This window comes from Ammospiza caudacuta, chromosome 4 (assembly GCF_027887145.1).
Source record: "Ammospiza caudacuta isolate bAmmCau1 chromosome 4, bAmmCau1.pri, whole genome shotgun sequence".
Taxonomy (NCBI): Eukaryota; Metazoa; Chordata; class Aves; order Passeriformes; family Passerellidae; genus Ammospiza; species Ammospiza caudacuta.
In genome coordinates this window covers 52,628,845-52,643,343 of record NC_080596.1, presented here as the reverse complement: position 1 = coordinate 52,643,343, position 14,499 = coordinate 52,628,845, and the positions used below count along the sequence as shown (strand labels likewise).

The 14,499-nt window shown below is 36.3% G+C and overlaps 1 protein-coding gene across 1 annotated transcript in view; it reads right to left on the bottom strand.

Annotated features, from left to right (window-relative positions):
* GABRA2 (gamma-aminobutyric acid type A receptor subunit alpha2) overlaps positions 1-14,499 on the bottom strand; it is a 61,276-nt gene that overhangs the window by 11,100 nt on the left and 35,677 nt on the right. The window contains exons 4-7 of the mRNA XM_058802964.1: positions 11,565-11,785; positions 9,189-9,271; positions 6,123-6,266; positions 5,155-5,307 (exon numbers count right to left, since the gene is read on the bottom strand). Coding sequence (XP_058658947.1) covers positions 5,155-5,307; positions 6,123-6,266; positions 9,189-9,271; positions 11,565-11,785 — 601 coding nt within the window. The remainder of the gene's footprint in view (positions 1-5,154; positions 5,308-6,122; positions 6,267-9,188; positions 9,272-11,564; positions 11,786-14,499) is intronic.

Below are 14,499 nucleotides of genomic sequence, written 5' to 3'. Positions count from 1 at the left end.
GTGGCAAGTGAATTGATGCCAGAAGAAACAGTCATGTATTATTTTGTAAGGACCATGAGCAGTCATCAGTTTGTCTTTGAAAAAGGTCGAAAAAAAATAAACCATCCAACCACCTTTTTTCTCCAAAGAAGACCAAGCATTTTTACTTAACAGTAAACATCCTTACAAGGTTTGTTCTCAGCAGTGCATGCCTACAAAGCTAAATATCTTCTGTCACTACAGGTTTATCCATTACAGCCAAGACTGGAGTTATTTGATTGACTGGATTTTTTTTTTTTTTTTAATGGTGCTGCTTTTGAAACAGCATTTGCTTACTGGAGAGAGAAAATCCATCTCCAGAGCTGCAAATTCAACACTTTTCACTGGCACTAAACTTATATCTCTGGAAAGTAGCAGCTCTGTTTTGCTTATAACAGTGGAAGAGGTAATCTGAAAAGCTAGAAATGTCTAACTAGAAACTGAGAGTGGAAATTGGAGGAGTTAACACATATATAATAAAGTTAAAATCTGTCAAGATAACTACTTTATGCCCACATTTATTAGTTACACATAATGGTTGAAGAACATATCACAAAAGGATTGATAAATCACTTTTTTTTTTAAATTTAGGAAATTAATTTCCTTATTCTATTTTTTAACAGCAATTGCAAATGTGTTTTGGTAATTAGATATACAACCTGGTCCAAAACCCAAAGAGATTCATAAATACAAATAACAGCAGAAAGGAAAGATTGTTGGCCATTTCAGAGATACAGATTACCCTTCATTTTATCACTCCAAGACCAAATAGAAGTGTAAACAAAAGTTTAAAAATTCTGTATCTAGCATGATATTAAAGCATTGCGCCATAACATTTCAGTACACAGGATGCCGACCAGCCTTTTTAAATAGCTTGGGAGACAAGAACTATAACAAAATCTATTTCCAGAAAAGTTGAATTCAATCATTTGGGTAAGCTACGTATCCATATGGTGAAGTTGGTACCATGCTGCTTCACTGGATCAATACTGAGCAATGGAACACAATTTCCCATTGAGCAACAGACAAGTTTATTCCCAAAGCCAAATGGCAAATGCTATTTACCCCAACTCCAGGAAAAGCTGCATGCAATTATGCCACCCCTGGAATATGAAGTAGTGACTTCACACACAACTAAGTTGAGGAGACATATTGGTTTGTTTGTAACAAGCTCAGCCTCTTACTCAGGGCTAGTTTTCCACTACCCACTGCCTATCACTATATAATTATATCTACATTAAGCAGAAATTCCCAATTAAAAAATTATAAACAGAAATGTGTGAGTGGTGGGATATCTCTAAAGGCACAAAAGATAATCTGCAGCATGTGGAAGGAGAGAAGAATAAAGACACTTGAGATTTTTTTTCAATGAAATGGGAAAATGCACTTTGTATTTATAGAACTGCTCAAAAGAACAAGTCTTTATTATTCAATTCCCATGTAAAAATAACCAGAGAACAAATCTTCAAAGTTCTCCAAGAACTTCTCTTGGGTTCCTCTTTCTGTAGTGTCACAATTAAAAAGTTGCTTTGGGTTGGCACGGCAAGGGTTTGGTAGCGGGGCCTGCAGTGATGGCTCCTGTGAGAAGCTGCCAGGAGCTTCCCCCACGCCTGAGAGATCCAAAGCCAGCCAGCTCCAAGAGGGACCCACAACTGCTGGCCAAGGCCAAGCCCAAGGGCAACACTGCCAGTGCCTCTAGGATGACATATTTAAGATGGAGAAAAAATTATATTGAGCAGACACAACTGCAGGCAGAGAAGACAAGTGAGAATATGTGACAGAAACACCTCTGCAGACACCCAGGTCAGTCGAGAGGGAGAGGGAGGAGGTGCTCTGGCAGCAGAGATGAGATCCCCCTTTAGCCTGTGGTAAAAGCCATGGGGAAGCAGCTGTGCCCCTGCAGCCCACAGAGAGGTCCACGGGGGAGCAGAGATCGACCTCCAGCCCATGGAGGGCCCCCCAAAAGAACAGCTGAATGCCTGGAGGAGGCTGTGACACCATGGAAATCTGTGCTGGAGCAGGCTTCCAGCAGGACCTGTGGCTCCATGCTGGAGCACTCTGCTCCTGAAGGACTGCACCCCATGGAAAGAACCCACAAGTTAAAACAGACACAGGAACTCAGAGCAACAATAAAATTATCACAGTGAACTGACAAAAGAACATAGCTATGTGAATTTAAATATAATAAGCAATAAGACTAATTTTTGTTCTTTCCTGCTTCAGTTAACAAAGATTATATACCTAACTACATTTATTTTATCATTCTCATTGATACTCCATGTGAGTTAAAGGATAGATAACTGTAGAACTAAGAAAACTAATTTCTGATTTGTCACCTGCATCTAATGCTGCTATTCAAACACATGTGATGCTTCTAAGTGCTATGACCCATTAAAACAAAGCAAGAATCCAATAAGCTGCACAAGATTAGTTTTGCTAATATTGTTGACACTAAATGCATGACAATAAACACATTAGTAAATGAAACAGATTGTAATCTTGCACTAAATGAAGGCATTATGAACCAGTTCTATTTTCTTTCATTAGGAATGCAATCAGATTTATCTGCTAGAGAAAACACATTCAAGACTTATTTAATCAACGATGACGAAACTTTCTTCTTACAATAATTTAAAGCAAAGTTGAAGCAATATAGTAATATTAAATAGATGCCATAAAGAAAGGGGATTAAAGAGCTCAACTATAAAATAAGCCTCATTATACCAACCCCTAATATTGGCCTAGAACTTGAAACCACATTGAAGAAAGAGAATAAAAAGGGAAAAGTAACTTCTTTCACCCATGAAATAATACGTGCTAGGTGGTGCTTTGAATAACTTGAAGCTATGTTTCATTGAAAGGAACAGTATTCCTGTAGTAGGTCCTTAGCTGGCAAGAAGACCATTGAAATAAATTTCTCATTGATTTTCAAAAACACTTTGTCAGACTCATAACTTCTGTTTAATTGTATTTTAAAATTGATATATTTGATATAAAATGCAAAAATGGGTAACTAACAAGTGACTACTCCATATAAAAACTGAAAATTAAGTATGATCAATAAAATGTAAAGGAATACCCCCTAAACTTTTTATATTCTCTGCTGGATGTAGCTCATTTCATTAATGTGACTGCAGTATGAGCTTCTCTTGTCACTGGATGGAGCCTAATCCAAAGTATCACCCAGATGAAACCTTGAGTGTACCAGCCCAGCTCCAACTGACAAGAATATTTCCGTACGCTCAAAAACCACTAAAGAGCTACAGAGGAACTTTGTTATGAAACTCTGACGAACTGCACATTTTTGTAACACATTCAGGCAAGAGACCAGGGGCTATCAGAAATCCCAGTGATAACTGCTGCCAGTAGGAATGGAGAAAGCCTGGGAGATCCACTTGGGGCTGTGCATTTAGCGAGCCCATTGGCAGCTTCTGCTGTCAATCTCATCTAGAGTGCCAAAGAATGTTATGAAATAGCTCCTTGGGGAAAACCCAACCCAATGAAAAAGGCTATGCCTGAGGAGCAAATGCTGCATGCTAGGGCTGAGGTTTCTCCAAAAGGCAGAGCCTGGATGTGTCTTGTTTCCCTGGGTTAAGGGTGCCTGGAGGGGACAGAGCCCTTACTGGCATACAGGGTGCATGTCTGTGTGGCAGGAATAAAATACTAGCATAAAACTACCATGTCTGCAATAAACTCATTGTTTTTAGTAAAGAGACTTCAGGTTCGGTGTCGCTGAGTGGTGTGATTCTGTTCTTGTGGCCCTCCAATGCACTTCCCTCAAGACTGAATCAGCCCTGAAGCAGGACACTTCATTATCCATGTTACACTAAACCCCAGGAGAGCAAAGCAGCAGCCTGCCATGCAGATACTATTTATTTCTTGAAAAAAATATAAATTAAACAGAAAATAAATCAATAATATAGAACAGGTGTGCAGGAAGGTACACATTTCAGGAAAATTATCCCAGGGTCTTGTTATGCATGGAGTGCCTTGTTAACAGTGACGCAGTAACAGAAAGTGCATTTTAGGAAGAGCAGATGTGAGACTTTTTTTGGAGAGACCAGTGACACTGTCCTATATGTATTGGAGTGGATACAGAAAAGGGCAAAGACAGAGATATAGAAGGATTTGACAGTGTACTTGTGGGGCTGGAAAACAGGAGTGTACATTTTCATAATCAAAATAGGTAAATTCACAGAAGATTTTGAAGAAAGCCAAAGAATCTGCCTGATAGCTGCCTGGAAAACCATGGTAGAATTCTGGTCCCACTGAAACCACTGAACCACTTCATCTGACTTCTGTAAGGCTCATATTCAAACCTGCAATTTTCACAGTGCTTTGTGTGGCATGTTTTCTACCAGGAGAGACAGTAAATGCTTTGTTGTGCATCATATTTAATATGCATTTGAGTTTGGCCTATTTTTTGAAGAGTACACGGTGCTCACTGATGACTAAGCATACCATTTTATGCAGCATTTTTGATGGGTGATTTCACACAGAAAATAATTTTATTTTGCTAATCTCTTTTTCTTTAAAAGCAAACAAACTAAATGAACTTTGCTTTGCAAATAGGAAAGATGTTACTTTGAGAAACACCATCTTATTGCTCTGCTGAACGGGCCTCACAGTAATCTCCAATTTGAATTAGCAAAAAAGTGTTGCCCAAACCCCCGGAATAGGGTTTCTTTAAAAGAACTTCAGCTTGAAATTTTAACACAAATAATTCAACAAATTCAAATTTAATTTGCCTAATTTAAAAATAAATTTAGAAATTTGCTTATTTACCAAGTACCAGAATACTTGGATAATACCAAGGTAAGGAGGGTACTTCAGAAAATAATCTAAGTTTACTAAATTTACTTTTTAAATACAAACATTAATATCTTTTTCTATTCTGTGATTTTTTTTTCCTCTTAAGACTCAAGGATATGAGGACAGTTTGCTTGTACGTACTAATTTCCAAGACCTTTGGGATTGTCGGGAGATGTGTAAGTTGCAGTTGAAAGCTGTTTGGACTAGAAATCATATCACATTCTACAAACACTTTAACCTGAATGAAAAAGCCCTTTGATTCAGAAGTACTTTCTAGCATCTTCAGCTACTGCAAACAGAGCTACTGCTACTCAGTATACTCACCAAAGACTGTCCTGGCAGGTACAGATTCTCTGTTCAGCCAGAATGACACTTGAGACAGAATGACAGTCATGATACAGGGGAGGTAAGTCTGAATGACAAAATAACCAATTTTCCTCTTCAAGTGAAAATGAGCTGTCATTACTGTATATTCACCTACGTGCCACAAACAAACAAAAAACAAAAGGTTATCATCTTAAGAAAATCCATTTCCTTGGTCCTAGAACATTTGCTATATTTATGTGAAACAAATGTCCTAGGGTTATACTGTACCAAAGGTATTTTGTAACAGAAAGCATCCTGTAGAATATAAGAAAGATTTTGAGTACAGCTATTTCTTATTCCCACTGTGTTCCATGAAAGATGAGTGTCAAGGAACTTCCAGGAACTTTCGTATGCACTGACAAGTGCCTCAGCCTTGAAGTCTTATGCTTATAAGCAACTCTCTGCATTCACACAACAGCTCTCTGAGAGTTTAATCACACTTAGAAAGAAGTCATGGAGGTCCTGGCCTGGCACATGCAGGAAAACAGTCTAGAGTCTAGTAGAATAGTCCAGTGTTTCATGTCAAAACCATGATGGAAGGGAAACATGGTTGAAACCTGTCTGCTTTACCATTTAATAGACAAAATCTATGAAATGAATCCATGAAAAAATGAAATCCATGAAATTTAACAAATATCTCAACCCCGGTTTACAAATGTTAGGATTAAACATGAAGCTCCAGAGCTCCAGAGATCTAGCATTTTTACAAACAGTTACTGAGGGCAATTTCACCTCTGCTATCACCAGCTAATTGTAATTTGAAAGAATCAGTGAAGTGCCGTTTTGTGTTACTTGCACAGTACATGCCTAATAGATCCCATTTAGCAAAATTCTTTTTCAGAAGCCTGTAACACCACGTGGAATATAGTTTTCACAGCCAGTAACTGCCTTTTTCTCCAAAATATTTCAAAATTTATTTTACTAACCTGTACTTGACTTAACTGTCTCTTTTCCAATTGTTTGGCCTAAAAGATCATACTGATTCAGTCTTGAGCCATCTGGTGCCACTTGCACTGAATCTGAAGCATTGTAAGTCCAAATGTATGTCACTTCTGAAGTTGTGTATGCATCTGTGGGAAACAAAGTAAAATATTTCATCAACAATTTAAATTAAACAGCGTCCATCAAAACTCACAGAATTACAAGAGCTACTTATTTTTCAAATAAAACTCACCCCAAAGAATTTAAAATTGCGTGGTAAAAATATCTTTGGTCGTTTAAAATAGCTTTACTATAAAGTAAGTGCCTATTGTAGCACAGGAACAGGGCACTCACTTGTGATCTTATTAAACACAATTTCTTTCTATTAAACTACAAACAACATTTCTTCTTCACTGTTAAAAGACTTGTCAGAGATTAGATATTATATTTATCCTATAATTTGTGATAACACAGATTAAAAGAAGAACAATTTGCAAGATTTAGGACACACAAAATTTTTAAAAATTAATTCCTGTATAGTTCTGACGTTCCATTGACTCCATGCTCAACTTCGGGGATGTATCACAAGAATTTTATTATTAGCTGAAATCCAGACAAATATGGCAAGCCAGCAGTGAAAACACCCTGGTACCTTGTTCTGCCAACCCTCTTAAATATCACCAGTGTCCATTATTTTGGGGCACACGCCAACATTAAACAGGCTGCTCTCTCAGTACATTCATGATCAAATATACATTTAGCCTGGTCTCTTCTCAAAATAAACTGGTATGAAAGCAAATCAACACTGTATTTTAAACAGCACTAATGCCTCTCCAGTAAGTAAGGAAAAAAAAAAAGAGTATGTCCTGAAAGTTTTTACAGTCTAATATGCTATTAACAAATGGAGTATGAAAGAAAAAGGGTAAACCACTTTGAAAAATGAAAACCCAAGAAGTTGGGTGTTCATTTTGATTGACTGAGACAAGTACATTTTAAATCTTACACCATAATTGCAGTGCAATTAAAAAGTAAAGCATCATTACTGTTGGTCTACAAACATTTTCACTTGAGAAATCTCTAGAGGCTCAGAAAGTAGCTTTTTCATGCAACTAGCCATAAATTGCATGACTAACAAAATCTAGCAGGTGGGTAGCAAGTAGAGATTTTTAGCACTTCCCATGTATCCTTCCAGCTTTACACAAAAATATCTCTGCTTAAATGCAAACCAGCAGTATGGCAAATTGCTAATTTCTCTCCATTCTCTTCACTTTCAGCTAGACTTTTTGAAAAGAATAAAGAAAAGCAATCTATTAAGCTACAGCCTCTCCATACATTCAATGTGGCTTTTCTCTTATGTTTAAAGAGAGACATTCATACACGCTGATGATCCTCCTAGCAACGTAAGATTAGCAGCATATGAAGAGCTGTGACAAATATATACTACCGGCAAACTTGCCTTAGTTAAACCAAAATCCTCAGGATTCCTGCTTATTTTCACCACTATTCATCATTCAGTTTCTATCCCAGAATAAAAGCTGAAAAATGGACAGTTGTCTAGAATTGAATCCTAGGTAAAGAAATAAAATGTGTGTGAAGCCATTCAAAATGAACAGAAGTAAGTGCCACCTGAGAATGTGCCAACAGGCACGGGTGACTTTGAGGGAAATGAAATACACTTTTTAAAATCACATTGCTCACATTTAGAATTCCTCTGATTATTAGAAAATCATAGGCAGAGAAAAAAAGAGCAAGCTGGTAAGAAAAACAAACAATCAGGACCAAAAAAAGACAAAAAAAGGAGTGATTCACACAGAGTCTAATACACCTAGTAATAAGGATTTCCAATGTAAAATTGCTCCAAAAGAAAGTAGTTTTTTGGCCTGAGTATCAGTTATATTATTACATGAGTTTTCAAATTGCTTTGAGGCTACATAGGAGTCCTTTTTTCCCTGCAACACCTTATAAATCCAACATGCCTTGCTGGGTACATATATGTCAATATTATTAGTCAGTAGCTGATTTTGGCTCACATCTCTGGTGTTAGTTACTTAGGCTGCATTATGTATTACAAATATAATATTGAGGGGGCAAGGGAAGGCTCTATGATGTAAATAGCATTCATTCTAATGATCTTTTATCTCCACAGCTAAGATTTCCTACAAATGTGGAAACATCATCAGAAGCACAGGCTTTGTTTAATTTGCTATAAACTCCAAGGAAAAGGGATATTGGAGCACGATGGAGACAGTGTGCTTGTCATAGCACAGTGCTATGACAAGCATCTTGTGGTTAATGAGGTCCTTAGTGGCAGCATATCCCCAGGTTTGTATTCTGTGGTTGCTACAATTATTGTAAAATCAGCCAGAATTTATAGGGCTTTAACTTGTTTCCTCAAAAAAACCCAATTTCCTTTCCCGGGCCCAGCAGAGAATGTAAGCTGCAGCCAAAGGGAAAAAAAAAAATAAAGCTTTTAGTATAAAACATCCAAAATATATATAATGAAGAAGAAGAAGAATGGCTGTAATCTAAGAAAGTGAAATAATGCTGCTGTTAAAAATAATACCAGTTAGGTCAAATTCCACCTGTTTGTAACATGGAGATGCAATAAGAATGAAATTTTTTATCACATGAAGCCATTCATTATTGCTTTCACTGAATAAGAACATTAAAAATATCATTAACAATAAAGAGAAACTAAGTTTTGGTGATAAATTTAAAAAATCCACTAACTGAATTCCTCTATCTGCTCTTTGTTAATGCTACACAGGCTACGTGCATCCAGTTCTGTGCTGGTCAGTGTGATTTGCACACTGCAATGAAAGTAGACCAGTGCAGTGTTGATCAGGTGCAGGCTGTTTGTTGTTAACTGGAGTAATGAAATCTTTAAAATACACTAGAAAACACAATACTTGAATAGAGAAAAGAGATTTTGATGTGTCAGGTTACAGTAATTTTTTTAAGTCTCATCTTGTGGTTTACATTTCTCATGTAACAATTTACTGAAACAAAATTATGCTGAGAAATGTTAGATATTCACTAATCAAAGGCTCTACTTCCCATTATATACTTACAGCTGCCAAATTTCAGTGGGCACGAGTGAGCATCCATAGGGAAGTCCTCCAAGTGCATTGGACATTCAGCTTGGACTGTAAGCCTAAAAGGCAAAAGATCTCTATGCATTAAAGTAATTTAGCAGGACAAGAAAATCAGTTCCACAGAAATGAACAGAGTTCATGCCAATTTAGTAGACTAAATTGAAATTTTATATTAAACTAACAAGAATTTAAATCTACTTTTACTTCTTCCAATTTACATGGTCCTTTGAAAGGCATTTACTTATCATATCAAGAACCTGTAAAAGCTGACCTCAAAATTATGAACAAAGGTCATTTAAAATAAAATACAAATTAAGTACTGCCAGGCTGTTAAGAAAAATAATTTTTCTCTCATAGTATTCTGTGGTACTTGTGTGCTACTACAGCTCTTAAAGGAGCATCTAAAATACAATTAACTTGCCAAAGAACCCTACTCCAGTATTTTTAATTCAATTTTTTTCACAGTTTGAATGGAAGATACAGAGGGAAAATATTTGTGTTCTTTCAAAAGACCTCTGCTTCTCATTCTCCATGTTACTAGTAATTACTCTTTATATTTATGTAAGGTGTGAGAGTATGTTAACAAAGCATCCACTTTTGCCTATTTTGTGAAATATCCCAGTATCATCTACAGGGATTACTACAATAAAAAATAATTTAAAACAATTTGAAGAAAGCATTTCATGGACTTCCCCATTACTTTTAATTTTTAATAAAAGCCAAGAAAAAACCCTATGTTTCTCCTTCCTAGCCTTTAAGTCTTCTCTGGGTAGAGATTTTTTTCTGTATGCCTTTTCTTCCTCTTCATTCAGCCCCAAACATCAGTTTCACCCTTCTGTATTCCCAGTGGTTCCTAATCATTGTATTCTCTGCCATATTCTCCCAGCCTTCCACCAAAAAATATTTCATATTTCTACTCCTCCACTCCCCAGGATTGTTTATCTGAATTCAAGGGACACCAGGAGATAAGAATCAGCAAACAGGCTGAAGGCAAAGGAAAGAACTGCATGAGCCTCTGATGTAAATCACACAATCATTTTTATGTAGACATGAAAAAAACAGCTGTTTAAAATCTAGGCAAAACAGATCAGTGTACACATTAATTTCATACCCTGAGAACCAACATACTCACAAGTAGCAAAAATGCATAGTCAATTATAATTAACCTGACTCAGATTATGCTTCATAATGGTTTCAAACAGTATTTCCTATAATTTATAGTATATGATTCTTATACTCTCTGGAGAAAGAGAATTTCAGTCAGCTTAGACAGATTATTCTCAAATAATTATTTGAGCCAAAGCAAAAATACAACATAAGGGGCTTGAATTTACTTCAAACAAACTTTTCTGAATCTCTCCAAGCACTACACCATCCAATATCATCAGCAGCCTACTCAAGAACTTTCAATAGTGTAAGGGTTTCAGAGCTGTGTAGTAAAACTGGGTTTCAGGGATGCTGGCATGGCTGCATGGAGAAAGTACCAGAGTACATGTTAACTTTGAAGCTCACATTTTCTATCTGACTTAGGCTGGGGATTTTAAGTCAGCATTCACAACAACTTAAATTTATTAAGTATTCTCCAAGAAAAAGAAAAAACCTAAGTCAAGGGCTTCTGGAAACTTGGGTAAAATATTCAAAAAAATTCACATAGGTAACAAACATTATGGCCAAAAGAGTTACCAAAGAAGAAATCAGTCCTTTAAAAATGCTACTAATATCTGCGTATACATGATTTTTTATAATTTTTCATATTCTATATTCTATTTTCTAAGCAAATTTAATACATTTTACCAGCTGAAATATTTATCTTAGCTACAAATGATGCACAAGATGAAAAAATTAAAATTTAAAGTTAAATATTGTAATTATATATAAAGAAACAGTAATTACATAGTAAGACATTTTCCCTTTAGCTCTTGCTGGAAAGAATTTTAGACATTATTATCTCTTCATTCTTGCTCTGTTTTTTTATTCCCCCGATCTTAATAAAAAATTTGCTTAGTGGCTCATATATTCAGTACAATGGCTGCAGTAATAGGTCAACTCCTACATTATCTTAATCATTCTAAAACAGACTTGGTAAACTCTACCTGAAGGTCTCACTTAACTTTATTAATCTGTTCAGTATCTTCAATGCATTACAAAAATTGAGGCACACATAGGAAAACTGATCTAACTCATTATCAGCCAAAAGACTTTAACAGAACTGGAAACAAAACATACATTTTTCTAGCTTTCTTTCTGCTGAGAGAAAAACAAAACAAAGGAGAGTTCTCCTGAAACCTGATTTAATGGTTCAATGGAAAAATCCCATCAAGAAATAGCTTGAGTAGAGATGAACAGACGTACCTCATGGTGTACAAGAGCGTCCCATCGTCCTGGATTCGTAGAAGCTTGTTTGGCATGGTCATGTTATGAGCCACTGACTTCTTCCCATTGTGGAAAAATGTATCTGGAGTCCAGATTTTGCTGGCCATTAGGTTATTCAGTCGAAGAATGTTCATTGGGCCTTTAAACTTTAATCTCTCATCCTTCCATCGCTGACGGAAGAACACATCTATCGTGTACTCCTGCAATGGAATAAATACATGTCTTTTTTGACACAATGAAACACTAATCTGCTTTCTGAGAACAAAAATAGAAAAGCTTTGTCTGCAAAATTCCCTTCGCAAAATTGTCAAGGGAGAACAATCATCACAAAAAAAATTGTATAGTACTGAGAATAATAAGCAGAAAGTCAGCTTATTAAGGGTATGACATTCTTCTTCATGATTGCTAGGTGTTGTTTGCATATTGAACTCTTTCAATATTTATATATATTTCTGATGTACAAAGTATCTGTGACCTGGGTAATTAGAGCAAACAGAGTAAGGAAGGAAAGTAAGGAAAAAATACACAAGATTAAATAGTTCTTTCAGCATCTTCTCCTGTAGAGTAACTCAGCATTTCAAGAGCATGGAGAATGGCTGAGCCTGGACAGAAACGATGCAACCCATAAGGGGTACAGTATATACAAACAGAATGATACAAGATTTTTCCGAAGAGGAATGTAGGCTCTGTAGTGGTGTGGATTTTATGAACAAAAGTACTTAGTTAGGAAACAGCAGCTGATGATTAACTGGTGACACACTCTGCCTGGTGAACATCACCCTGATGCCTAGTCTTGGAAGCAGTACAGTGGGGAAAAAAGGATGAAAGCAAAAACAGACTGATGACCTAGACCGGACGCCTGTGTCAACAGGCTGGGTACCCCATCTGGTGGGTTTGTTGCTGTTTAGTTGGTTGCTGGCTGGGGTTAAACCACAACACAAACAAACAAAAAACTGATTAAACATTGAGAACGCAAATTTATCAACTATCTTCAAAAATGAAACTGCAAATGGATTTAGTGCTTTGCTTTGCCCAGCATAAAACTTGGATATGAGAGAGCTTAAAAACTATGTTGGAAGCAAATTGTATTCAGCATATTGGCAAATGCTACCTTGGTGCAACTTTGTTTTCTTGGACAGGTACAAAATGTGGTCTCATGACTTCCAAATATTAGTATGCTGCAACAGTCTGTACTACTGCAATTCCTCTGCATAGACCATTTTCAAGTAAATTACTTTGAATGGACAAGGCCTGATAAAATTTAACCAATATAAAATTTTCAAGGGATTTCAATATAAAAGTGACTTCAAGGAACTTATCAGCCTCTATCATTTTCTGCTGGCTCCCTTGTGTGCTGGTTAACAAGGCTTAGGGTTCTTCTCCATCAATCATACAGAAATACAAAAGGAGTGCTGACTAGACAGAGACAAGTGACAGCTCTCTTTAGCTCCTTTGGTCTGCAAGCCAAAGAGCTGTGAGGACCTTTTCCAGGTCAGGGCCAGAGGCTGAGGAGAGAATGAGGAGTAAAGGAAAAAGAATTTTGTAATGTGAAGGAGCATGACAGGGGCAGGAGAGAAAGCAGTTCTCTTTATGAACGGCGACAGATGCAAAGAGATATTTTGGAAATTATGGATACCTATAAACTAATCTGACAAAAAACAGAAGCTCAGTTTTTAGCTATACCAAGAGGTATATACATAATACATTAATGTAATAAATTCTGTCATTTTTCTAATTAAAATTTTAAATTTTTAAAATAAACTTAAATAAAACTAACACGATAGTACACTGAACATTTATTTACTTGGTTTTCTTTAATCTAATTTTCTATTTTCTCTAATAATATTTTAGCAAATATATCTGTTTAATACAAAACTATGAATCTCTAAAACATGCATTTCTTTGATATTATACTGGATTTTATTCAGTGCCTCATCACTGCTAGAGACACTGCCTCATAACAAGTGGTTTGCTCACTTCTTTATGATAGATCACATTTAATTTTAAACCTCTTTTATTTGCTGATTTACATGTTGTTTTATTTTTTAGATGTCATGTGACTTAAAATCCCATTTACAAATAACAATATCAGTTCAGTTGCAGACCAGGGAAAGTGACAAAATGCATAATATCATGGAGAATCAGGAGCAGCAGGGGAGTACATGAAATATAGATAGAAATACCCGGTAATTAAAGGAAAATTGCCCTAAGAGCCTCCTTGTACCTTTCATCTGAGGGGCTTTACCAATAAATAATTTTTATGGTAAGACTGATGTTTGAGGTATAAAGAAGAAGAAGAGCCTGAAGGGATTAAGACTTTGAAATTCCACTGAAATTCAATAGGAGTGAGTGATACGTCCTACAGGTTCTTTTGACAAACACCTCTGCACATAAATGATTAGAATATAAATTTGAACCTTTTTGCAATGTTTCCATCAATAAAGAACTTCAAAGATGCTGCTTTTTTACTGTCTTCTAACATTCATAAAAATAATTACAAGAGAAATAAAATAGAAAAAAAAGCAGACATGAAATGCTACTAAATCAAAACAGCAACATTTCACAAAACCCTGCATCTGCTGCATGGCAACAGCTAAGGAAGTAGAATTAGCAGGAAAGAATGAGCAGTAAAATGAGCTGCAGCCTTGAAAGATCCTACTGGTAAACCTCTGACTGATCCACAGGTAATGGTTAATGGCTCAAACACTGTTAAGGTAATCACCAAAGGACTTTGCCCACTATGGCAAACTATATAAAAAAGCAACTGCTCTTCTGTTCTGAGACCACAGAACTCCCCTCTCTCCCTCTCCCCACTATGTCTCTGTGAATTCCTGGAAATTTGGACAATAAGTTAAGCCTCCAGATAGGAACTTGAGATAAGATAAAGGTGCTAATATTGTCCCATTATCTCAGG